At 45.8% G+C, this 27,242-nt stretch overlaps 1 protein-coding gene across 1 annotated transcript; it reads right to left on the reverse strand.

The window, feature by feature from the left end:
- Nucleotides 1–1,480: 1,480 nt before the first annotated feature.
- Nucleotides 1,481–21,843, reverse strand: LOC135899050 (uncharacterized). Its single transcript, XM_070522401.1, has 4 exons — nucleotides 21,625–21,843; nucleotides 14,491–14,707; nucleotides 6,833–6,940; nucleotides 1,481–1,716 (listed from the first exon to the last, which is right to left on the reverse strand). The coding sequence occupies exons 2-4, from the start codon at nucleotides 14,701–14,703 to the stop codon at nucleotides 1,513–1,515; spliced, it is 525 nt and encodes a 174-aa protein (XP_070378502.1). The 5' UTR covers nucleotides 14,704–14,707; nucleotides 21,625–21,843; the 3' UTR covers nucleotides 1,481–1,512.
- Nucleotides 21,844–27,242: the final 5,399 nt, after the last annotated feature.

Consider the following 27,242-nt stretch of genomic DNA (forward strand, 5'->3'; position numbering starts at 1 on the left):
GGCACTGGGACACTGAATATAGCAAATCAGTTCTGCAGAAGCCTGCGAGGTGGGGCAAGAGGGAAGTACATGAAAGGGAAAAGTAGGCATCCACCCGAATTGTAGCAATAAATTGCATCATAGAGATGGTCTTAAAAAGTTATCAGTCACATGCTTTCTTCTGAGGTAGTGAATGCTGTATACAAAGATGTATTCAAGGTTATATCAATATAAATGAAAGGTCATGCCTTGATTTGGGTCACGTTGAAGCCGCGCATGTTTTGTCACGGGTGTAGCTTTGAGCACACATACACATAGACAACACTGTCACGCCTCCTTATAGCTGTTGGGATAATAAATAAAAAAGCCACAGTTTCACCCGAAATGCGAAACATCAAGTCGAATAGCAAATTAGTAGACAGCTATACGAATTGAAGATAGTAGTTTTATCGGCTGTTTAAAGTTGGAAGCATTGGGTCACTAAATGTATGGTGTCAACGCACTCACGCAAACAAACACCTCACACTCGATGACCGCGGATACTTGCTGTCATAGCGGTGGCGGGAACAAGCGCGGCAGCAGCAGCGAGCGAAGTGACATTTGTGCTGTTGTGTATCACTTCAACGCAAAAGTAGCGACAGTACGGCATTGCTGGCAGAGTAGAAGCGCCCCCCAACTCTCCCTCCTGTGCTGCCTCCCCGATTTACTCCCTTTCGCGCGCGAGACTGAACCGCGACCGTCAATGAGCCTAGCGCCCGGTCGCGAAATACTCAATCGCCGCCCGAAACAACATCGCCCCCCTTCCCGCCCTCCTCTCTATCCCCCCCTACTGTTTTTCGTGCTACAGAGGGTGGGGCGTTTTCTCCCCGCTTCCCTACTCCGTAAGTGCCAGTTTGAGCCGCGATTGTCGACTCCCCACGCGTGGATTCACTCCCACATGCAGTTTACGGAGCGCCGAGACGGTGTTTACGCCGTTGGACTTTATACAAAACATCACGGTGACGTCGACGGTAAAACTACGCCTAACTGTCCATATAATTAGAATAGTAAGTAATCATTGGGAGCACAAAGGGAACGAAATGAACCGACGCTTACCGTTTCGGTGTACATAGTTAGTGCTGTTTAAAAGCTGAATGGTGCCAAACTATCGTTGCTGTATTCGTGCGAGAATGGCTCGCCTGCTTGAATGTTGTCTATAGAAATGTGTTGAACAAGGCAGAAGTGTAGCACAATGACATCAGCACGTTACCCTTGCGGTACATACGCAGTGAAAGTAAATCTGGAAGAGAAAGCAACTCGTTTCTAAGAGCTATGACACGGCAACGGAAACTCGTGCAAAGAGATGTGAGAGATGTTATCAGAAAGCCACGTGTCACATCATTTATTTCTGCAATTGGACGTTAAAATGAAACGTGGCGGTTTGTTTTATTTCGAACCAGTTCGATTCAACTTCTTGATTATAACGGCGCTCTCTACGGCCACAAACAAAGACTAGGCAACATTCAAGGTTGTACCTCAGAAGTTTATTTCATTTCATCCGACTTGATGTTCGAGAGAAACGTTGTTGGTGACCGGACTTGAGGTTCCGTTTTGAGCGTGCTCAAAAACTTCGGCGCTCCGCTTTCGATATTCATTCATACCAAAGGGAGGCCCGCACTCGTAGTGGTCTACAGTCCATATATTTCCTTTGCTTCCTATGTAAGGCTGCGTTACGACAGCTAAGCAGTCTCTGTTTGGCTGCGAGAAAAGGAAGAGAGCATAACTTGTCATTATTTCAGCAACCGACACGTAAAAATGGATGTTTCAAACTGTGATATGTTGAAGAACGTTGCTCGATGCAAGCACACTTACCAGGGCCTAGCGTTTTGCCTTGCTACCCACTGAAAATTTCAATGCTAGAAAGTACTATTTAGTTTTTAAAATCTTATTCCGGTGAAGTTAACGTAGAACGTGGATTTTCTCTAAAGCAAACGTACTACTTCTGCTGTTTAATTTTCTATACTTCCATTCTCTCTTCGAAGCCGGTAGGTAGCGTTTCCTGCAATGTAGGGTTCAGCCTGAGTCGCGCAGTCGCCATCCACAACGCCAGGGTGGCGGCGTTCATTAGGAAAGAGCGTTTTCTCTCCATTTTCTACTTAACACAAGACGATGGCACATGTCGCCGGCGTCCATTTTTAGAGAAAAAAAACAGTTACGCAACGAAGCCTCCAGACGCAAGCCGCGTTCTGATGGTGACGGGGTGGTGTGAATGGCGACGATGTGAATGAAGCCTTAGTTTTCCCTTAAAAGCTTGTTTCAGTTTATCTCTCAGTTTTGCAAACTCCGCGAATATGGTTGAATTTTTCAGAAAGGCTTTTTTCTGTATTTTTCTTTTTTTTATGCATTTTCATGTACTTCCAATTGTCCACCCTGCCACGCCTCAAAACAGGGGTTCTATATGGTAAAGTTATCCAAATTTTCTATTCCAATTTTGCAGTCAGCCCTCCGTGATCGGTCAAAAACATTTTTGTACCACCCACTCTTCGCCTGTCTGTCACGCGACGTCGCGAAATCCATGATAGCTCCCAATCTGATATGACGTGAACACACTTATTATGCGTGATTCTACCGAACATAAGAAAAATTATTATTTCTGATTCGACGCCTTTTCACCATTAACCTTCTGCTATTCGTAAAAAAAAGGTTTCAGGCTGCACCCACATCACCTGCCTGTCACTCGACGTCACAAAACTGCGAAAGCTGGTTACGTCAAAGTGACGTTTACACGTTAAAGATGCAATAATATGCCGAACAAAACTGGATTTTTTTATGGATAGCGGGAGACTGGCCCGTTCCGAAAGGAACAGTAGATGGCTGCCACCGATCGCTCAAGCACTGGCTACTCGCACCTGCCGGAGGGCATGGGTTATTTGCGTATAGCAAACCTTTTGCGTGGCCGTATAACATTATCAAGCACTTTCGGCACGTATACATCACTCTGCTAACTATTCTTTCCTGAGCATTCATTTTAGCGGCATTCTTAACCTTGCGCTGCACGCCGCCGCAATTTAGGCAAGCCACCGCAAGCTAATTAAGGAAAAGGGACCAATCACAATTGCCGGCGTCGCGCTCTTCCTCCGGTTACCTATATTCAGTGCGCTGGCTCGACCCCATCGAAACCCTCTCCACTTGAGCGTGCTCCTCTCCTCTTGTCAGCCAATTAGATAAAATAAACGCTCAATGTAGGCAATGTTATTGGTTTTGAAATCAAACAAGGGTGACCTCCTATGAACGAGGAGAGCGTTTGGTTGGTCTGTTCAGACAACCCTGCGAGTCACCGCCCGATTCGCTGCGAGTCACCGCCGGGGGTTACGTAAGTTTGACGTCAGTAGATTGGAATAAAAACAGGTTGGAATAGTTTTACGTTATAGGGCCCCTGCAGTCAGTCCTCGATGATTGGTAAAAAAAAAATTTGCGGGCAACCCCCCACTCTACTACAATAAACGTTTATTCTGTCTTCCTGTCTCTCGTTGGGGCTACACCCACTTCCCCTATCCCTCACGCGACGTCACAAAACCGCGAAAATGCCCATTTGATATGAAGTCTGCACACTGATTATGCATGATTAGACCAAACGAAAGAAAATTAATTATTTCTGATTCGACTACTTTTCCGCCATAACACTCTGTCATTGATCAAACGTTTTCGGAATGCGCCCACTTCGCCTGTCTGTCACGCGGCGTCACAAAACGACGAAAACTCAGAGCGTCAAAGTGACGTGAATGCGTTCAAGGCGCATTTTTATGCCGAACAAAAGTGAATTATTATTGTTCGCGTTTAATTTGGGTGTTCAAACAACACTGCTTGTTACCGCCGATGCTTGTGTCGGTGATTACGTAAATTTGATGACAGGAGATTGCAATAAAAACAAATTGGAATAGTTTTACTTTATAGGGCCCTTGAGACGGCGAATTCTGAATTAGTACCCAAAGGTCACCGCCAGCTCTGGAGAAGCGAGGTCGATGTGAGATTGCGAGTCTGAACTTGGCCTCGTTCCTAGATTTATTCAGGCAGAGTAAGCACTACAACACACATGCAGCCAAGCAGGTGTTAAGAATGCGTTGTCTCTAGAACGCGCGCCATGACAAATGAGTTCAATAGCAACCACCTCATAAACGATTACTTTATATCCGACGGTGAAAGTGCAATGCATTTGGGAGCAGGCTAACGTACTGAGAAAGCTCTCAATACGTCACTGTAGGATGACGTGACGGCGGCCATCAAGACGTGCTGTCGAACCGAAGCGGCGAGTCAAGCGGGGAGCGGAGCGGTGCGGGCAGGGGCAGTTGCTGCGTCCTGTCCGGCCAAAAGGGAAAGCGTGTGTTCTGATGATCGTGGCTCGGCGAGATTCTCGGTTATAGCGGCACTGATTATGGCATCTGATGATGATACACCGCGATGACTATGACCCTACGGATTACTCTCCCCGAAGATGAAAACCAAGGAGTGTACAGGGTTTAGACGCAGACGACATTCGTCACTGGAGAGGATATGGGATCAACATGAGAGAAGCCGGATGAGGCCACAAAATCTAAGGTGGACGGCTCCGAAAGCTGCGTAACAGGCGAAAGGAGCGACGCATGAATCTGGTTGGCGTTCGCGCTTCAACATATCAGTGTGCAGGTTGTCCTCTGAAGATGTCACTCTGGCCAGGAAAAGGAAGACCCTGGCACATTTGAGTCACATGGCGAGTGTGGGCTGACTAGCACAGGGCTGGCGGAATGCACAGCTTGGCGCGCCTTGGTGGACTGGACCGCGCCAGATGTCGATGTCAGAGTCCGCTGCAGGCGAATGCACCAGTCTGGACGCGTTGGTGGCATACACGACGTGCTGCGGCACCAGAACACTGCTGCGCTGTGCCTGTTTGGCTTCCGCGGTGGCAGCCGACAGTCTATACTCACTGACTTCTTTAATGGCTCCTCAGGCTGTTGGGGCGGAAACGTGGCCATGACACGTGTGGCGGCTTCAGACGGTGAGGGCGAAGAGTATCTATTATTACAGGCAGAGAAACTACCAAGTGAAGCTGTAGAGAGACAGAGAGAATTTATTTGAAAGAAGGAAGAAACGCCAGCCCGAGCTAACGCTCTCTAGGCTGCCACTCTGCAGACCTGGAGGGGGAAAGAGGACATAAATGTGTGATGAGGGATGACAATGACATAGAAAGAGGCTTCGAGGCCTTGCACAGGTGACGTGAGACAGTCTACGGTACGTGCAGTGAAGGGGTGCACGGAACAATTGTAAGTTTTGTCCTGAACTCCTTGGCCGTCTGCGCAAAATCATTCAAGGAGAGAAGCCTTTGGTTCGGCGTAGGGCCACCCACACGGAGCAGGCACTTCACTGAGGTGTACTGATGGGAGAATGATGACGGCGTGGTAGTATCGCTAAGATGACCAGCAATCAGATGGCCAGAGAAATCTTTGAGGTATATTCAACATGTCATACAACAATCCGATGGCTAGAGTATCGCTCGTTTGGGGCCGTTTCTACACCAGCCTCGAGCTGGGAGAAACCGCGGCAGAAATGCTGGTGGTGGTGGTTGCACTGGTAATGCCCACCGTAGGACACTTTGATTTCTTTCCACCTTAAGTGACCGAAGGCATTGCATAGGGTGAGAAATTCAGGTGTTTTTAGCAGTCCCAAAAATTAACAAAATAGTAAAACAACACAGCCAATAGTCGTAAACGGAAAAATGCAGCTTCAAGGTAATTATGCATTACTAGTGCCTGACAGACACACATGATGTTTATTTCCGTGTAGTATTTAAAAACTCCAAAAACTGTGCAGGAATAATTTACAACCGGCTGTCTCTATATCGTCTGTTGTCAAAGGAAAGCTTCTTCCGGCACAGAGAATCACTGCAGCACTCCATGCGTGCACTTATCCCTCCACGGGGATCCAACCTTCCTTGTGGCTTAACTCGTCGTGAGGAGTCCGCACTGAGGAGGATCTACGTTGGCGCCGCCTCGACTCGTGCTGTCCGAGCCACGTCCAGAGAACAGCCTCCACCTCTGATCTGTCCCTTCTGCACTGCCCAAACCACAGAAGCAGCCATTGATCACCTCCTGGAGACGTGTCGTGTCTTTGAATAGGTCCGCACCCGCCACTTGCGCGGCCTTGGCTACCACCCAGGTCGACCACCTGACAAAACGCGCTGGACGCTCAGACTATTCCAGCGGCCGCCCCTGGACTTCATCCAAGAAGCATGCCTACATCTTTTTCATTTAGTTCATGCCGTAGGGCATACTGGCGCCATTAAAAATAAGGCACAATTTTCAAGGGATTGGACGCATGTGCACAGTACACCTTCGATAGTATGTCGGTATGTGTCGTGCATTGATACGCGAAATGGCGTTGGAAATTCTCGGCGTTTCTCGCGGTCTGTAGGTGTGGCAATGAATACTATCTTGGAGGCACTTCCGTACGACCATTGTGGGGCGGAAGAGGTAACTGCTCATTGCTTAAGCGCGGCCCAAAATGCGCGCTAGTACGTGGCTCGGACTCATGCGAACAACCGTGATTGCCTGTGAATATAGGAAGAATGAAGTAGACGCAAGCGCTATACAAGACATGATCCTAGCAATGGCAAGCTCAGTAGAACGTTTCTTTCTCAAATTGATGCAGCGGTTGTCTAATAAAAACGCTTCTCCTTTATTTCCTTTCACATGTATATGACCAGCGGCACGAGAGTTGGCATCGAGTTCATGCTCCCTTTTATTCCAGATCCATTAGCTGCATCGACCCTCACAGGCCCTGCGTTGCCTCTGCACGCTAAACAGCAGAACTTAATCCAAAAGAAAAAAATTTTACAGCCTACCTCCGGGTCAGTCATGGTGCATCTCTCTATATTCCGACGCACGGGATATGTGCAGTCCGTAGGCCTCGTCAGGTACCCCAGTGTGTACGCCCTTCCATCGTCCAGTTTCTGCACAGACAAACAAGTTTCGTTATAGCACCTGCGCATCGTATCCGAAAAAAGGACGACGATGGCAATATGAACCTCCAATGTCTTCCATATCATTGTTGCTACGTTCAATTTGAAAGCCGAAACGTATTATTTAAGCACGGAAAACTTATTTCATCGAGTACAGTAGCATTTTCGATTGCTTTGTTTGAATTTTCCGTTGTAGATAGTTCAACAAACCAAATGCCCAACAAATACCAATTCATTATGTTGATTCTCTCCGTGCTCAAAATTAATTTATTGCTCTACTTTTTCCACATATGCAAGTTGCATGTGCTAAAATCTATGTAAACCCTTTGTTCTGTATCTCTTCTTCTTTTTGTTGCGGTACTGCCATTTGGCGTTACACGTGGGAAACAGAAAAAAGGAATATTCCAAATGACAGTCGCTCCGCGAAAACTGTCCGTCCCACGTCTCCCCACCCTTTCCACCGCCTCCTAATTTACGAGAGAATAATCACGACTAGTTCGTGTGACACAAATATTCTATCGTCGAACTCTTTTTCCACAGACAAATGGCTTAACCGATTAACCTTTATTTTATATTTGCAATCTGCTGCAACCTGTTTTACTATAAGTTTCTACTCAATCTACTTTACGAGTAACAAATCTACGATAGTTCATGTTCACATTTCGTCTCGAAATAAACCGACAAATAACTTTCTCTTAGGTGAGTGCTTACCTTCGGCTATGTTATTCGCCCGCCGAATGCTCGATTATTTTCTATTTTTATTATTCTTTGCCTTTTGCAGAATTTTTATGCGAAGCATATTACGAGAGCTGAACCCAGCTCCTCAGGCGCGGCGGTGTCGCCTTCAATGACCTTTGACCCCATGCTATACCACGTGACACCGTGACGACACGACAGAGGACAAACGGGGCTCCAACTCGCGCCGTCGCTCGCGGCGTCGCGGCGGTATATAAGCAGCTGCGCTTGTTTCTAGGTGGCTTTGGCTCAACTCTTGCAAGATGGGCTGGGTGGGAATCGAACCAGGGTCTCCAGAGTGTGAGACGGAGACGCTACCACTGAGCCACGAGTACGATGCTTCAAAGCGGTACAAAAGCGCCTCTAGTGAATGCGGTGTTGCCTAAGAAACGAGCTGTTTCTAAGGCTCAGGCGTGCGTCGCTTGCTCAGGCGCACATTTCGTTGCCGCGCCGAACGCTGCGTTGCTCGACGCTCACCGCGTCCAATGCGGGTGCGTAGTCGCTGCGCCGTAGCCCATTGTCTTACACCCCTTGGCGGGTCGACGGGAACGCTGTCGCGTTCCACTCTTGAAGGCGAAGCAGAGTAACGCATGAGTTGTTTCTTCGTCTAGCCGAACCAAATATAGCCAAGCAACAGCAGTTCACCAGGCTAAACAGTGGTTCAACAACTAAAATAAAGACTAGTATGCTTCGCATCCTGGGCTTAACCTTAGCTAAGCCACAGCCATTTTTTTTAGTAGACTTCGCCATAGACCAATTCCACATTATCATCAGCCTATTTTATGTCCACGCCAGGACGAACCTCTCTCTCTGCGATCTCCAATTACCCCTGTTTTGCCATTGCGGATTCCACGTTCCACCAGCAAATATTCTGATTTCATCAACCTACTTTATTTTCTGCCTCCCATGCTGCGCTTCGCTTCCCTTGGCACCCATTCTTCAACTCTAAGGGTGAACTATTTCGCTGCCCTACGCATTACACAGCCTAATCAGCTCCACCTTTTTATCATAATGTCAACTATAATATCGGCTATCTCCGTTAGACCTCTGATGCACACCACCGGCCTCCTGTATCTTAATTTTAGGTCTAAAACAATTCGTTCCATCGCTCTTTGCGCCGTCCTTAACCTGTTATCATGCTCCGTTGGTAGCCTCCAAGTCTCTGCTGCTTCAGGTGGTACCGGCAAAATGCAATAATTGTAGACTTTTTTAGCAACCACGGTAATCTCTGTATGTATTTTGCAATGCGTGACTTGAGCGCTCACCCGTCTTTATGCATGTATAAATTTCTTTCTCATATTCAGGACACCCTATGAGCATTTGATCTACAGGTACCACTCAGATCGCAGAGGCCCACTGCCAATTGTAAAGAAATTACCAAAACAAAAATATTTTAAATGTGTAATATTTAATATAATGTAATAATAATAATGTATAATGTAATAAATGTGTAATATTTTAAATGTCTATATTACTCACACCCAAGGGTGTGATACATATAACTGATGCCCTAAGGGTGTGAGTTATAGACATATTTACAGCCTTTTTCACAGTTAAGGGTGTAAGTTATTTTAGAGTGTGGGCTCGAAATTGAGCTGCGATCCTGTATTGTCGCACATGTCTACTGCCTGCGTACATTCTTCTTTTGTATTTCCTAATTTACATACATTGCCGAGGCACTCGAGCATGACGCTACTTGATGCAACAGAGTAGCCTCATTCCGATCTCGTAACTGCCCATCATGCACCCGCCGTGGGCTGCTACGCACGAGGTCGCGGAATCAAATCCCGGCCACGGGGGCTTCATTTCGATGGGGGCGAAATGCTGTTTTGCTGGTTTCGCTGCACGTGACAAAACCTCAGGTGGTTGAAATTATTTCGGAGTACCTCCCTTTACGGCGTGCCTTATAATCAGATCGTGGTTTTGGCCCGTAAGGCACCGCAATTTACTTTTTTTTTAACTTTCCTCTCCACAGTTCTCATTACCAATGCGTGCCGCCGCCTCCGTCCTTAAATACCACTCGCTTTCCAGCCTCTATTCCAGTCTCCCAGTGGCGACACATACGAGAGATATTCATGAGGTACGGATCCATGTATGCATAACTTATCATAAAAAAACGTATCAAATTACGCGCTTATAATTTTATATTTTGTGGTTACCACTCCACTAAGGTAACGGGGAAAGTTTGACTTATGAACTATCTGAAGCATCGCGCAGGATTATTGGCTGGCGGTTATTTTGGCTGGCGATTATTGGCGGGTGAAGCTTCACTGCATACTAAAGGTGTATCCGACCATACATACCCTCAGGCAATCAGGCATATTATATACCATTAAATACCCGCGCAGAAGTCTTACTTTTTTCCTATCTCTTCTTGAATAATACTGGCCGCTTAAACCCAGATACCACCTTCTGTCTCTCATTCGAATATTTGACATCCGCCTGCACATTCCTCGAAGCACTTGGATGTCTGGTGCGCTGCAACAGAGCGGCTTTCATGGGTTGCTTTCATTTTCAGTGATCGAAATTAAAGAGTTTGGGAAAAAGACATCGGAAATACTGAAGCAGCCGTCAAGGTCTGCAATATATTATGAAAGCTTGCCCTGATTGGAAAATGAAATTCCGTGTCGCTAACGTTTCAGACTCGACTTCTTTTAAATAGTTCTCTCGGTACGTTTAGAGGGCCCATCCTCTGTCTCATACACAGAACTTTCCTCTTCTTAAGAGCCTGCGCTAGACTCACTAGCAAGATACCCTTCTTTTCCTTGGCACGTAGTTCAACGTGTGAAGTACGAGGACTGGAGGGCTGGAGGTGCCTGTACGTGACAGTAACGTACAAAGAGCGGTACTGATCGACAATGCAGTGGTACGAAGAGTGAGTCGAGAAGAAGGCTTCGAGAGTGTGGAAGTAAGCAGGCAAGTGAGAAGGTATGATGGCTTTAAATTGGACGTAAGGCAATTAAATTTCAGCCTAGGGGGAGAAATGGTCTGGCGACTACTTTTGCGCAATAGCTTTCTTGGGACGCCAGCGGGCGCTAAAGAGGTCGGGTTAGGTAGCAATGAAGAATGTCCCTTAGGGGAACGGCAGACTAGCATTATCGTCAGAAGAAAAGGAAAAGGGGGGAAAATGGTAATGAAGAGAAGTCGCCGTGCAGTAGGCTACATTAGCCTGCAGGACAGCAGGAAAAAGGTAGAATGGTCAGAGGTTGAAGAGCAGCTATACCGAGAACAAATAGGTGTGTAGGCGGCTAGCGAAACACATCTAAGACGCTTCGAAGAACAGCGAGTGATTCATAATCATGTTCGGGGAGTATGTAACAGAATAACTGAGGGAGAAAAGGGTGGAGAACACGTCATGCTAATGCATCAGGGAGCCAATTGGGAAAGGTTAAATTTAAAGTGTCAAGAGCATCTTTCGATATCAGGCATAGTAAACGGAACGAAGACTTTGCTAAGCGTAACGTATTTGCGGACAGAAAAAAAATGTGGAGACAAGAATCAAGAGTTAGTGGAGTAATTAAATGGTGAAATTAAGGGTTTCGGTAAAAGTACTGAAGTTATTTTGCCAGGTGACCTGCATGCCGACACTCAGGACCTAGGTTGTTTAGAGGCAACAACTGGAAAGTAGTGCTAGATCTCTGGGAGCAACGTTACCTTACTATAGTGACTGCCGGGACTAAATTTCGTTGCCAGATCACATGGAAAGCTGGAAATAACCAATTGAACACTGATCGCTCTCTGAGAACAGAACGAATTTCTGATATGTTGAGGGAAGTGGCCATTGACAAGGAATGGCATAGGACAATAACGAGTGACCATATAAGCATAATTTTGAAACTGGGGTATGTAGTTAGGAAAAAGAGCAAGGAGCATGAAATGATCAGTTTATATTTTAGCGAAAAGCAAATAACAAATATAGTCACCATAGAAGACAACTAACATGAGACAAAGCCAAGCAACAAATTAAATTATCGTGAGCTTCTAAGTGCAATAAAAACAAAAGTAAAGAATGGAAACAAACATGTTTCTTAGATAGAAAAAAATGAGAACCTCATGGAACAAGAAGATATGGGAAGCGATTCATGAACTGCAGAGAGCATCACGAGAGCATAGGCAAGCAACAAAAGCGCAGTTACTGCAGGATGAAGCCGACAGAAAGTGGGAAATGTGCGGAGCAACAAACTCAACGGTTCAAGTACTGGTTGAAGCAAAGATTAAAGGTGCAACTGAACGTTGGTTGTCAGAAATAGAAAAGAAAAAGAGGGTTAAGCCAAGAATATCTTGAAACCGCATTAACTATCAGGCAGAAAGCTATCCTAAACAAAGATTGAAAGCAACCCCAAGGGGACCTGGCATTAACTTAAATCCGAAAAATACCCGTCAAATTAGTTGAAGGTAACGACGATGTCGATTCAGAGAAATGAGCATGAACGAGAAACACAGAGAAAAGGATCTAGTGGCCAGGAATTTCGAGTAGCGGAAAGCCGCAGAGAAAATTCTTAAGTGCACAGCCACAGGTTTAGACGAGCTTCCCATCGGGCTGATTAATGAAACAAGGCGAAACAGTAAGGAAACCCTTCCAGAAGCATTGAAGTCCAAAAACAAGAAAGGGGCTGACAGATGGAATAGCACACTGTGGTATAAAGTTTGTAAACAGGGATAAGGTGCCTCAGACAGGCTGGCCAACGTTTCGATAGGAGGACCTATCGCACTAACCGTTTAAGACTAACACGCCGAGGATGACGAGGCCGCCTTTGACGAAGATAGGTCCTCCTATCGAAACGTTGGCCAGCCTGTCTGAGGCGCCTTATCCGTGTTTACAAACTTTATACTTCATAAGCGTTAGAAACACGCTTAGAAGTTAAGCACATACGAAAAAGTGGGTGAAGAAGTACAATTCATTAATTTTATAAAGGGACGAGAACGAAATATAGAATTCACTCGTGTAGATTGTTGACCATTAAATCAGTAATATACGGGTTAGCAATACCGGCAAATAAAGTAAAGCTGTAAGCATTGGCAGAACGCGTATGAATATTAGGAGAACTTTGAATGACTTCACAGTCGGTAGGGGTCTAGACGAAAACTTTTTTTCTTACTGAGTGTACTAAAATATCTGGAGAAGATGCCAGAGCATTATATGGGTCTTTCGGACTTTAGCGAACAATGTGACTTGTTTAACTGCAACATTGTGTGGGATATTCTAGAACGGAAAGGCTTACGCATTGACTCTATGCATCTTTTGATGGAAATTAACCTAGAACATACCATTTGTGTTGATATCATCAAGGAACCAAGAGAGGGTTGCCTTTATCCCCGCAGTTTGTGTTTTACATGGTAAGGATGGAAAGGGCGCTAGAATGAATCGCCATATTGTGTAATCTGTCATACAAACACGGGGGCACGAAAGTTGAGAAATAATTCCCAGATTTCTTTTATGCGGGTATCATTCAGTTGCTTGCTGAAAGGCAAAGTGATATGCAACATTCGGGTAATCTCAGCGGACAGAATATGAGATTTTAGGTTAGAAATTTAGCATTACAAAATGACATCTTATGGAATTCAATAAAAACAACGAAGATTGACAATATAGGGTGAGGCAATACCTCAGATAAAAAGACGACAAACACCTCGGTACATGAATTAACGAGGCAGATACATATATGGAAACACCAGAAATAACAATAGTAGGAAAGGGGAACACAATTGCGGTCCTAATGAAACACATAGCTCTATGAGGATGCAATAGGCACGAGGTGCTCCACGGTTTGTGGAAAGGTGTAATGGTTCTTGTACTTACATATTCAAATGCGGTCGCCTCGCATTGGGCGCCCACGGGAACGCTACATATGAAGCTGTGCAGGGCGATGTAGGCTGGACAAGTTTTGAACTGAGCGAAGCTCAGAGCAAGATTGCTTTCGAAAACGTACTGAGGAACTTTAAAGAAAGTAAATGGCCAGAGTGTTCAGGTGTTCGTATAGGAACAAACACTGAATCCCAGTGAATGAAAAGGACTAGGAATTTTTTATCAACAAGTATGCGTCAGTTTAGCAAGCAATATGGAAGCAAAGAACGTAAAACGCAGTCAGAAAGGCTGAGACAATCTCATGGGCGTCGGAAAGGCAAAAGAAACCTGCTATTAGTAACTACCTAAGAGGAAAAAAACTAAATCAAAAAAGAAACAATAGATGATAACTCTAAGGGAAGCTTTTTTATTTGTCGAAGAGAGATCAGGATGCCTTAGAAGGCGTAGCTGTAAAGCGAGGTACACAAAGCAAGAAGAAACATGTGGTTGCTAAAGAAATGGCGAAACATCTTTTATTAGAATGTAAAGGTATAATATACGGGGCCTTCGGTTTACGCTCCGCTGGCCTACTTGAGGCCCCTGGGTTCATAGATAGCAGGGGCAAAGTAAGCATGTCCGCCACACAGTTTAGTAAAAGATGGTTGCAGGTTTGGTGGCAGACAAGCAAATGACAAAGAACGGGGGTCTGCAAAAGCAAAGTTTGATGCCGGGAAATGTTCGTCCGTTAAAAAGGTAAGATAGGCAAGACATTTCGCAGAGTAAGAAAACACCTTCGTGGCGCAAACCACCAACCCGTTTCAAGAGGGTCGCTCGTAGCATCCATCCATCCATATTCGAAGCCCTGTTGCAGAACTTCAAAAACGTGCAGCGGCAGCTCCAAATCTTGCTAGTAGTACTTGCACTGAAATTTCGTCGTGTGTGTGTTCCAAATTTGAAATATTGCATAGAGTAACAAGCTAAGGTGGCAAAAGGAACCGGGTGTAGTTATAAATTTACTCACGTTCCAGAATGCTAGTCGAACTTTGTCCACTCGGTTGACAACGTCACCGTCTTCTGACATCATTATTTCGGCGTACTCAGCCATCTGGTAGGCTTCTGGGCTGTCCGGGTCTATTGGATTGAGACGCTTCGCTCGGCTCAACTGGATCCGCGCAAGAAGTAACAGCACGAGCAATGGGTTCACAATTGCTCCAAGGTCGGTAGAGAATTTCATTCTTCTGGGAAGTGGGACAAAAACGTACAAATAAACGCTGCGTTACACTCTACTTGCAGTATCGCTTGCTTTGCTAATAGGGCGAGAAGTGATTCACGGGCGCAAATATAGAGAGCGTGAGCACGATCATTAGACAAAGTGGTTTCGCGTAAGTCCCGAGCAAAGTCTGCCACCACTCGTTGGAGGAACTCTACCCTCGTCATGTAGGTACAACGTGGACAATCACCGACACCAGAGTTTTGCCTACTGACTGCTCACTACTACTACATCCTGTAGAAACTGCGGTTTGTGTTTTATCTGCCTGTGTTCTCGGGATGTTTTCTGTCGCTTGGCGATTGCTTCTCATTTTTCCCTTTTGTACCAGCTTTTCTGTTTTTTTTTCCTTTCCAGAGTGTATGTCGCTTCTCTTTCCGTATTTCTGTCGTTATTACACTTAGAAGCTCACTATATTCCCACACCTAGCCTCGCCATTTGCCAATTTCTTCCTCGACACTTGTGACTACACTTGTTATTTGTTCAGCGATGAAATCTGGATTGGCCATTTGGTGCTCCTTGCTTTCTTCCCCAACTACGTATCCCATGTTCAAATTGATGCGTTTATGATCACTCTCTATGCTACTATACCCATCCTCGTCAATGACCATTTCTCTCAACTTATCCCGAATTCCTTCAGCCATCAGATAGTAACCAATGGTCGATTGCCAGTTTCCCCCATCCCACGTGGTCTGCAAATGAAACTTTTTTTAGTTTCAGTTTATTTCTTTAATAAGTAGTTACACATGTTTACACAAGTATACAGAAGGAGGTCCCAGAGCATGTGGCTGAAAGGGGACCTCCTGTCATAAAATGCATACATTAGAGGAAATATACAGCACTGGCGCAGTATTAACGATAACGAGGTTATGTTGCTCACAGATATTTAGCATTGACATCTCGCTGTTCTCGGTATAAAGATCTAGATCCTACATCTGGGCACTCATGTCACCTAATCGGATAATTTCGGCATCATTCCCGAAACCCTTAATATCAGCACTTAGGAATTCCACTAAGTCTTCATTCTTCTCTATGCAATCATTTCCGGTCCACAAATTCCTCATGCCCAGCTAAGTTTTCTCTCTACTCATTGTACATGATAACCAAACGTGCTCTTGTCATTTTAAGTTTACCCTTTTCCATTTGCCTCCCTCATGGATAAGCATTCCGACTCCCCTTCCATTTCCTTCTTATTTAGTTCTGTTGCACCTTTCCCAAACATAATTCCCTATCACTGGCGGTTCTTCCGAGTCTCTAAGGTGCATTTCTGTAACCTCATAAATCCCTATTTGTTCTCTATTTAACTCCTCCTGAATCTCTACCCACTTTTCCTTTCTTCTGCCGCACTACATGTGTATGTATCCTATTCCATGACGAGCTCTCTTCCTTGTTTTCGTCTCTCTTCTGTCATCGACGGTGATTTTATTGTGAGGTTTCGCTGGGCACCTTCTTCAATAATATCCACACTTGCCACCTGAGCGCCCGTGGGGCCCCCCAATAAAGCAACGGCACGATGCTGCACAGACAAGGTATGACACGTGCTCGCACGTGTACAAGCATGTGGCCACGCTCTCACTTTCCTAGCAAAGCAATATTTTTTTTTTATTTATTTACAAATACTGCAGCCCAGAAGGGCTATTGCAGGAGTGGGTGAATACAAATGCGAGAAAGAAAATCACTATACAAAAGAAGCATACGTGAGTAACATGACTAAGGGGAGCATTCAATGGCATCCCCAAATTCTCTATGTGGTAAAGAACGGATGGAACCAGGCAGGTCATTCCAGAGTTCAATTGTGCGAGGAAAAAAACTATATTTAAAAGTGTTGGTGCGAGCAAAAAAGACGGATAAGTTTAAGTCATTGCTGTTTCTCGTGATTAGGGGCTTTGCACGGGCCAGATATGTGTTAGGGGAAGCATAATGTGGAGAGTAAAATAGAGAGTGTAAAAGTTTCAGAGAATTAATGTGACGACGGTGGGAAAGAGGGGTTAAACCAAGCATATTCATATGAGATGACGGTGAAAACATTCTATCATAACGGCGGTATATGAAACGAACCGCCTTTTTCTGAACAGATTCAATTTTGTGGACGTCCGAAATTTTGTAAGGGTTCCATATGGTAGACGCATATTCAAGAATAGGTCTTACAAGTGTTTTGTATGTAATGAGTTTAGTTTCTTTGGGGGCAGCACGTAGAGTTCGGGTTAGATAACCAAGTTTTTTTAGTCCTTTGTTGCAAGTTGTTAGAATATGTTCTGACCAGGATAATCTTGGAGTGAAAAGTAGGCCTAAATACTTATACTCATATGCGCGCTGCAGAAAAGTAGATTTGTAGGAGTAGTTGAAATATGAGCAATTAGCATGCTTGTGAAAGGACATGGCGACTGTTTTCTTGAAGTTAATGTTCATTTGCCAGAGTTCGCACCATTCACAAAAACTTATAAAAGATTGATTCAGAGTGTTATGATCGTTAGGTGAAGAAATGACATTGTAGAGAACGCAGTCGTCAGCGTAAAGCCGAATTTTTACTGAAACAGAGCTTGGAATGTCGTTAATGTAAAGCAAAAAAAGCAATGGCCCTAAAATAGAACCTTGGGGCACACCGGAAGATACTGATGCGTCAGGAGAGTTGAATGAATTAAAAGAAACATACTGTGAACGATCAGAAAGAAAACTACGGATCCAGTCAACGAGAAGAGGGTTATTAAGGATAGAGCTTAGTTTATGTAATAGTTTAGGATGTGGTACAGTATCAAATGCTTTGGAGAAATCAATGAAGAGTGCATCTAATTGATGACCTAAATCAAGAGCAGAAGCGATGTCATGTGTAAATTCAGTTAATTGAGTCACTGTGCTAAAACCACTACGAAATCCATGCTGAGCGCTGCATAAAATATTATTAGACTCGAGAAAAGTGATAATGTGTTTATAAATTATGTGTTCAAGGAGTTTGCATGCATGAGAAGTTAACGAAATGGGTCTATAATTTAGTAGAGATTGTTTCTGCCCAGATTTGAACAATGGAATGACTCTAGCCCGTTTCCATGAACAAGGAACTGTACAAGTGGATACAGATTTCTCAAAAATCAATGTGAGGTATTGACACGTCCATAGCGCATAACGATGAAGGAACACATTGTTGACATTGTCTGGACTGCAGCCTTTCTTGGTGTCAAGATTTAAAATAAGGTTCAGGACTCCTTGCTTACATATTGTAACATTGTTAATTGCACGGGACATGTTAGTTGTCGTGGAGTAGGGAGGAATTACGCCATTGTCCTGTGTGAATACAGACTGAAAATATTCATTGAATGCTTTAGCAATAGGTCCAGGATCGCTTACTTCGGAATCATCTAATAGAAATGTCTGGTAGGTGTTCTTTATTGGCGAAATTGAGCTCCAAAATTTTCGTGGGTTACTTTTAACTAAGTTAGGTAGAGTGAACTGATAATAAAAGTTCTTAGCTGCGTCCATTTTTTGACGGAGTTCTTCCTTCATAAAGCGGAACTGGACATTTGTTTCGGCATTCATGTGGCGCTTCCGACGTCCTCTGGCTACTCGACGCTTCAAATGCAGTATTTCCCTTGTCATCCAAGGAAGGTCTAGATTTTTCTTTTTTGTTTTCAATGGCACATAGCGCTCTATGCAAGTATGGACAATGTTTTCAAAATGGGATACTATAGCATTGATATCACTGGTAGTGCATAACTGGGAGAATCTGTCGAATGAAATGCTTAATGTATCAAGTATGGACGTATCATCTGCATGATTAAAATCGTAAAAACTGGTATATTCATAGTGGCGCCTTGAAACTGAAAGATTAATAGTAGTAATAACAGCCTTGTGATCGGAAATACCGTCCGTAATCTCACACTCAAAGCCACTCGTAAAGAGCGGTGCACTTAGGAAAATCAAATCTAGTATGGACGACTCTCTAGTAGGGTTAGATACAATTTGTTTCAATCCAAGGGATAGTGTAAATTCAACCAACTCTCTAGAAAGAGGGACGTTATCACCAGTTATCGATAATGAAGCCCACGAAACGTTAGGTACATTGAAGTCCCCCATGCAGATTAAATTTGAGGAGCCAAAACCGTGCTCTTGGATGAACGCGTTAAGGATCATTATTTCATTTGAGGTATGTCTGGGAGGTCGATAAAACACACCAATGATTACATTTGTTTTACCAATGTGCACCTTACACCAGACCGTCTCGATTTCAAGTGGGGATTGTAGTACAGAAAACTGTAGATCAGAGCGCAAAAACAAGGCAACGCCTCCGCCTCTGCCCGCATTCCTGTCTACTCTTATGACGTTATATCCTGGGGGAGTTACCTCGCAGTCAAGGATGTCGCTATGCAACCAGGTCTCAGTAACACCGATAACATGTGGGGAATGTGATGCCACCAAAGAGGAAAAGCTTGAATATTTGTTAGATAGGCTTCTTGCATTAAGATTTAATATACAAAGTTTATCGTACTTGTCATTGTTAAGTCAAGGATTGTTCCCCTGGGAGAGTGGTAAATGATGGTGAGTGGTGCGGTCAGGAGCTTTTACAAGAGAGTTGGAAACAACATCCCAATTGTAGAGCTGATTTTCAACAAACGCATGGTCGTACCTGAGGTGTACCACTGAACCATTGTTACGGAATTCTGCTGTAGCGTCCCATAGTTTTTTACGGATGGATCGTACGTTTGAAGAAAAATCTTCAGATAATCGCCACTGAGACCCTTTTAGCTTATAGCCGTTCTTTAGAGCACTAATCTTTTCGCGAAAATCTAGGAGCTTCATAATGATGGGGCGAGGTCTCCCACCTCTAGGTCTACCAAGCCTATGCAATCGCTCAATTTGAGGAAAATCAAGCTTTAGTACGTCCGTAAAAAAGTTCTTAACTTGCGATTGCAGCGATTCATTAGTGTCATGCTCAGATTCTGTCAGACCATAAAGAATAAGGTTGTTGCGACGCGAGCGATTTTCCAAATCATCGTTTTGGGAAGAAAGTGTGTTAATAGTGGATGACATTTTCTGAATTTGGCTCTGTAGGTTATCGTAGTGGGCTGTGCTAACCGTGGGCGCCTGCTGCTCAAGATCAACTATGCGTTTTTCAATTGCCTCAAATCGAGCGTCGATAGATTTTCGCATGTCGGCTATATCTTTTGTTATCTTATTTTGCCCTGCAAGAAGCTGAGCGAACATTTCGGATATCATAGAGCCAGACTCATCTGTTTGAGTGGCGGAGCGTTTTGTAGGGCCCGGGTTTGTTTCAATATCGCCACTCAGTAGGAGGCTGCTCATACAGTAAACAAGATCAGCACATACAGAAATATATGCAGAAAGACGTTCGTGTGGGCAAGGCATCAGCAATAAGAAGCGGTTGTCAGATCGAATACAATAAGCGTCCGTAAGGTAACATACCTGCATGAAGAAGAGACAGCGTTTGAACATCTGGCCTGTATTGCTGCTGCCTTGCCCACTGAAGCGATGAAGCTGCGGTGTGGCTTTTATACTGAACGGAGCCGGCGTCGTGACTCGCATTAGTGCACCATCCAGGCTGACGTCACCGATGGCAGAGGTCAGTATCTTGTCGAATCCAGCGGTGAACAGACCATGGCTATCTTCCAGGGCGGAGATAGGGCAGTCATCGCGCGCATGCGGGAACATCAGGGCGTGATGACATGCGAGCGGTGATGCATCCAGGAAGGCCTTCGTAGTACACTCCGGGAAAGCAGCCAAGCCGGTGAAAAGCTGCATGAAGAAGAGACAGCGTTTGAACATCTGGCCTGTATTGCTGCTGCCTTGCCCACTGAAGCGATGAAGCTGCGGTGTGGCTTTTATACTGAACGGAGCCGGCGTCGTGACTCGCATTAGTGCACCATCCAGGCTGACGTCACCGATGGCAGAGGTCAGTATCTTGTCGAATCCAGCGGTGAACAGACCATGGCTATCTTCCAGGGCGGAGATAGGGCAGTCATCGCGCGCATGCGGGAACATCAGGGCGTGATGACATGCGAGCGGTGATGCATCCAGGAAGGCCTTCGTAGTACACTCCGGGAAAGCAGCCAAGCCGGTGAAAAGCTGCATGAAGAAGAGACAGCGTTTGAACATCTGGCCTGTATTGCTGCTGCCTTGCCCACCTACCCGATAGCAATCCCGATAGCAATCCCGATAGTATCCCGACAATCCCGATAATATACCCGATAGCAATCCACACACACTAAAACCACTAACAGCTAATGGTGTTGCCGCTTCCAAACTTCTATTTAAAGGCTATAAAGCCTTAATGTCCTGCATGGTTGCACGTGTGGAAACACGTGGCGCGAGAGGACACTCTATTATGCAAAACCAAATACACGCGAAAGATACCCGCACTTACCAAAAAAAGAAAAAAAGTAGCCCATTATTATTGAAAAGCTAAAAAATCTGCTCAATCAAAAACAAAAGCAAGCTCAAAGCATGCACAAAAAACATGTTTCGCCGAAGCCGGGAAAACACGTCCGTCCTCCACAAACACCAACTCAAAATGTACTTTTTTTCCCGTTTTTGTGACATGACGCCATTTCGCGTCGACAAGAAAAAGCTAAGAAACACTTATTAACCCTGTGTTTTAACCCTTTGCACCCTGTGCGAACCTAACAAAATACATAATTTAAGTTAAGCTCGTAAGGCAGCCTGACTACGTTTTCCTAAGAGCAGATTACCTTCCCGTTGTGTTCTCAATACTTCTGCTAAGCCACCACCATGTTTGGACAGCAAAGAAGCCTCCATCGTTTTTTGACTGTGATGCTATTTTCACGAAGCTAAGCTAAATTTCTTTCCAGCTTCGTCATGGGAGGAACGACATTTCAAATATTCACTGTCAAGCAAGCGCTATCGCCTCCCTGGCCTCACCGCGAGTCCCTGGTAGTGCAAACGATACTGACTGTTTGCAGCGTGGAGAAGACACGATGCAGGGAGTACTGGTTCACCGCTTGTTGGAGAGGGGAGAGCGACGTCTGCACCAGAGAATGTTTATGCCGTGGCACCGCACTGACACGTTCCGTAGCAGATGGCCAGCGCTTGTTGTTGCTCTGCCCGAAATTTCCCTTCTTAAGATACTGCCCTTTTAGCCAGTCTTTCGACTATTATGTGCCGTAATTACTCATTCTCTTACGTCCCCGTTTTGAAAGTGCATTCGACTTGCGTGCATTTTTATTGCGCCAGCTGTGCTTGAACGCCTTTACCCGGGAATTGACGATGGGGTGATTTCTTTAGCTGATTGTTGCCCTTGTAGTTTTATATGCTATATTAAAGGGAGGGGGGCTAAGTGTTCCACATTGAAAGCTTCGTTTGAAAAGAGAAAGCGACGTCGAACAAAACCTAGCTAACGATGGTTTAGTCGAAGGGCCGCTCAAACAACGAATATGAAACAAACTTCATTGCCGAACTGATGGTCCATTCACGCAAGGAATTAATTAGCCCTGATTGGAAGTGAAACGTTTAGGGCGGTGCGAATGTGGTTAGAAAATGCGATCACACTATCTCGGCCAATTGTCTTGCACCAGAATTCAGTGGCAGAATTCACGATGCTCTTCGTTCGCAAGTGCTTCTTGCCATTGGTCGGCCACCTTCGCTGATAATATTCCCGCCATCTTATTTGGCTCACATCTGCTTTTCTGAACGATTTAAGCGTAACAACTTGTTTTTTTTTGTTTTTTTTATTAAGGGTCAATGGATTAGAACCATCGACACAGCCGAGATAGGGCTCTACAGGGTTGTTCTCCATATCCACAATGAAAGCCGTTTACGCAAAAATATTTTCAAGCATAAGCAGCGCTCTTTAAACATCATTGTGTTTTTTTTTTCATTCTTGTTAATTTTCCCGGCGAAGCTCTAGTCTTTATCAGAACGCAAATCTCCATCCATATCAGCACAAGATTAGAGATGTCAGCAGGGAAGGCGTGTCTCATTATAGCTTGCTTGTCAACGAGACGAAATGCTACATGGGTCACCAACGCATAGTAAATAGGCGATTGTGAAATGAAATATATATATATATATATATATATATATATATGTTTCGCCACCTAACAAATGTTATCGCACAGCGTGAGACGGGCCTGCATGTATCCGAAGTTCCTGGAAAGTTGTCGGTGCTTCCATCCGGCTGTCTGTTGTCGCCGAACCTTGTGTTCTCAGATTTCATCGCAGGACGCGAATGGTGTAGACCTTTGTGGAAGGCACGCGGGTCCCAACGATTAGTCTGGCACATTCGATGACTCCTGTATAAAAGCCGACGCGCTTGGCCCGCTGATCAGATTTTCGACGATCGCCGACCGTGTTCGCCGCTATCGTTGTGCTATGAGTGTAGCCTGTTTTTGTGGGCACAGGTTCGCCCAATAAAGTTAGTTTTGTCCTTCACAGTAATGCTACTGTGTTCTTCAACGTCACCACCACGTGACATCTGGTGGAGGTGCTTTTTGTTCATGTGCCAGACACCCCCGACAAGCCGTGATCCAAGCCCGGACCGCAAAGAGAACGCCAACGTAGTCCCGGACCATCGAGGAAGCCGCCGTCTTCAACAGCTCTCCCACGGAGCACGGACTTCTACCGGAGAAGACCAAGAAGGCTGTGACAAAAGCAACCCTTATGGCAGCCGCAGCGTCCGCCATCGTGCTGCAGCAGCCCAGGGAACCAACGACGTTCCGCGGTTCCACATTTGAGGACCCGGAAAGCTGGCTGGAAACGTATGAGAGGGTCGCTACGTTTAACAACTGGGCAAGCGACCACAAGTTACGACATGTCTATTTCGCATTGGAGGACGCCACCAGGACGTGGTTCGAGAATCAAGAAGCCACCTTGACGACGTGGGACCTCTTCCGAAGCGGCTTCCTGCAAACATTTACAAGCGTCGTGCGAAAAGAGCGAGCCCAAGCTCTAGTGGAGACCAGAACGCAGCTGCCGAATGAGACGATTGTGATCTTCACTGAGGAAATGAGCCATCTGTTCCGCCACGCCGACCCAGAAATGTCCGAGGAGAAGAAAGTCCGCCTACTGATGGAAGGTGTAAAGAAGGAACTTTTCGCCGGAATGTTAAGAAGCCCACCGAAGACCGTCGACGAGTTTCTTCATGAGGCGACGAGCATCGAGAAGACGCTGGAATTGCGGAACCGGCAATTCGACCGGCGCACCAAGCCGACAGACTACGCCGGAGTTCAGTCACTGGCCGCCGACGACCTACGCAAGACTAGACGAGCGGTCGTGCGGGAGGAGCTACAGAAGCTGTTCCCATCATCATAGCCTCAAGTGGCTTCGATTGCCGACGCCGTACGTGAGGAGCTCCAACAACAACTTGGAGTAGCCCCTGTATCGCCCCAGCCTCAGCCACAAGCGATGAGCTACGCCGCCGTCGCCCGCCGTTAAGGTCTCGCTCCACGACCACGCCAGGGCCCCGTAACGCCGCAATTCCGTCGACCACCACCGCCGCCGCCAGCACGCCCACCCGTCGCCCAGCGCAGCTACCCGAAAAAGACAGACATTTGGCGAGCCCCCGACCACCGCCCGCTCTGCTACCACTGCGGAGAAGCTGGTCACATCTACCGTCGATGCCCATACCGGGACATGGGACTCCGAGGGTTCGCCGTTAACGCACAGCGCCCGAGGGAAGGTGAACGCCCTCGTGACATCGCCGACTACCTCGCCGCTACTCAGTGGAGCCCTCGACGACCGTCACCCTTCCTCTCCCACAGGGAAGCCTGTGTTATCCGCGTGTTCCTGGTCTGCGCAAGCTCTCGCTGCACTCTAACTGCGCCTCGTTAAGGTCACATCAAAACTCGCACAGCATCTCAACACGCTCGCTTGCCCGCGTGGAGTTAATAAATCGAATGATCGCTCAGCGGTATTCCAATGTACAATAACGCTTTCGCAATTATAACTCATCAGCAGTGCTCAGGTGCCCAGGTGCTCAGGTGCCCTCGGATTCTTCATCCTCGGATTCTTCATCATCGGTGCCCTTGGATTGTACACATCCTCGGCTATGCCTTTGAGAAGGTGTCCAACCTTGTCCTCTTCGGACATTCGTGGATTGATAGTCTTGCAAAGCTTCAGGATCGCCTCTATGTACGTAGTACAGGTCTCACCTGGGACTTGAGCGCGCTGAAGCAATGTCTGCTCCGCCCGCTTCCGTTTCGTGGTGGAATCGCCAAAGCACTCTGTGAGGTGAGTAACGAAGCTGTCCCACGTTGTGAACGTATCTTCATGGTTCTCGAACCACACTAGCGCCGTGTCTGTGAGGAACAGAACCACATTGTCGAGCTGAGTCGTGGAGTTCCAGCCGTTGTACTTGCTCACACGCTTGTAGTGGGTGAGCCATTCCTCCACGTCCTCGCCGAATTTTCCAGAGAAAGGGCGTGGCTCCCTCTGATGCATCCAGGCGCCGGTTGTTCGCACTGGAGCAGCCAGAAAAGGCTGTTCGTCGCTGCTGTGGGACATCGGCATCTCAAGTGGTGTTGGAGGCAGTCGAGCGAGGCGTCGGCTCCGGCGTGGCACTTGCTGCAGCAGCTCCGTCGTCTTGGTCGAAGTACCCAGCACCTCCACCACAAAACTGTTACGGTTAATGTTAAACCGGCTTTATTCAAGGGACGAAATGGATGGTAAAGTCAAGATGGCGTCCTGAGGCTGCACCAGCTCACTTCTTCTTCCTCTTCTCCTCGCCCGGCTCATGCCGTAGCAATATATTCTAATTTAGGACCTGTGTATTGCATTTACCCAAAGAAACGAGAAAAACGATCGCGAGATATTATTCCGTGCTTTGAAACCTTCGGATATACGTGGCGAATATATGCGTAATACGAAAATCTTGAAGAAATTATATTATAATAAGGCTATAATAACGCGACCCAAATTTTATGGGACTAAGCCTGAGAGCTGGCGAACGAATCACGGCCGCTGCGTTCTGTATTCAATGGGGCTAAAATGCAAAAACGCCCATGTACCGTGGATTGATGGCACCTTCAAAAAACCCAGATGGTCAAAACTAATGCGGAGTCCATGCCGATGGTGTGCCTCATAATCAATTGTTGTTTTGGCAGGTAAAACCCGAGAAATTAATTTTAGGGCAATATGTTCAGGTGCTGAAAGATAATATATCCAATTCCTCAGCTGTCTTTTATGCCAACTGCTGAAGAACTGGTAACAACAATGGAAGGTCTCTAATGTGCTCAAAGAACAGAAAAAAGACGGCCTATAGGCCGGCCCTACATTCGTAAAATATACTGCACAAATGAATAACGTTAGCTAATAAGCCAGAGGTTGCATAAATGTTCTCTACAGCATTTAAGCCTCAATTTGCTGCGCCGCAGTATTGAGAATGAAAACTTGTAGATGTATCTCTTCGATTTGCACAGAATGTTAAACAGCTCATTACATCCTTCCAGTGCATCAACGCCAATGGGAAGAAATTACTCGACAAGCACGACGCTTTGCACGCCACGTGTGTGTAACGAATAATGTTTCCTAAAAGAAGCGCGGGCTAGTGCTGGCAATTTTTTTTTTTCAGAATCACCAAATTTCTTTTGTCATGAACTGGAAACTGCGCTCCCTTTTTTTTAGCTTTTTCTTTCAAAAGCAGGAGACGTGCAAGCTTTTGAATAGGGGAAATAAAGAATCACTTTCAAATCTGAGACATTTCTGTTGTACTTCGCTGCCGAAGCTGATCCACTGCTACGGCAAAATGGACACCAGCAAGTTTGCCTTTCTGTTGTATTCTTTCCTTTAAAAGATATTCTCTGCAAAGACAGCCTTTTCGTTATAATAATACTGGAACAAAAGAAAGGACCAGCATCGCGTGGCCACTGAAACATTAGAAATATAATTTCTTGGTTTCAGGATTCGAGATACGCATGGCAGCGGAAAAGCGACGACCCTGGCTGGTTGATTTCCTGCTGTTTTTCCGCAAGAAGTGTAGAAAGCCTTGAAGGGGTTTTTTTGCTTTTTTATTAGCTAAGCAAACGTCACTATTTTGATATCACAATTGCCCGCTATATCACAACTACCGAGGTTCCCAAATTGTCACGTGATTGCCTCGTATCGCGCAATATTGGAGGCGAAGTCCGGCTGAATCGTGCTACGTCAGTGGTAGATTTTGAGAACGATTCCGCGAATATGATTGGGCGAGGCACACCATCGCCTAGTCTAGTACCCTAGGGAAGGCAAATGTGTTAAAAGTGGACACCTTAGGTGCAGCGATTGCGTCCCCACGTTTGCTGATGACATGTGTATGTACTCAGGCATGTTGTGAGCTCCTACGTGTAGTGGGCTCCTATATCTCGATCCAGTGTTAACATGTACAACAAATACTTTTTTTTCGCTCCTACTCCCGGACCTACTCGTCCCTGTGCCTGGAGGATTCCTGGCCGAAACGCTATACTGAAGCGCAACAGCACTTTGTTATTCAAGCGAAGCGCTGAATGCATTTGTTGGAACTTTACCACAAACTTCGACAGCGTAATTTCAACGTTACACTGCATTGC

Source organism: Dermacentor albipictus, chromosome 7, assembly GCF_038994185.2.
Source record: "Dermacentor albipictus isolate Rhodes 1998 colony chromosome 7, USDA_Dalb.pri_finalv2, whole genome shotgun sequence".
Lineage (NCBI taxonomy): Eukaryota > Metazoa > Arthropoda > Arachnida > Ixodida > Ixodidae > Dermacentor > Dermacentor albipictus.

Bases quoted from the DNA above. Each gene is read 5' to 3' on its own strand.
- LOC135899050 (XM_070522401.1), bottom strand. From the start codon at position 14,703: ATGAAATTCTCTACCGACCTTGGAGCAATTGTGAACCCATTGCTCGTG. The intron at 6,941-14,490 runs GTGAGTAAATTT...TTGTCTGTGCAG, and splicing joins TTCGACTAGCATTCTGGAAC to AAACTGGACGATGGAAGGGC. The intron at 1,717-6,832 runs GTAGGCTGTAAA...CTTTTCTCGCAG, and splicing joins GCACCATGACTGACCCGGAG to CCAAACAGAGACTGCTTAGC.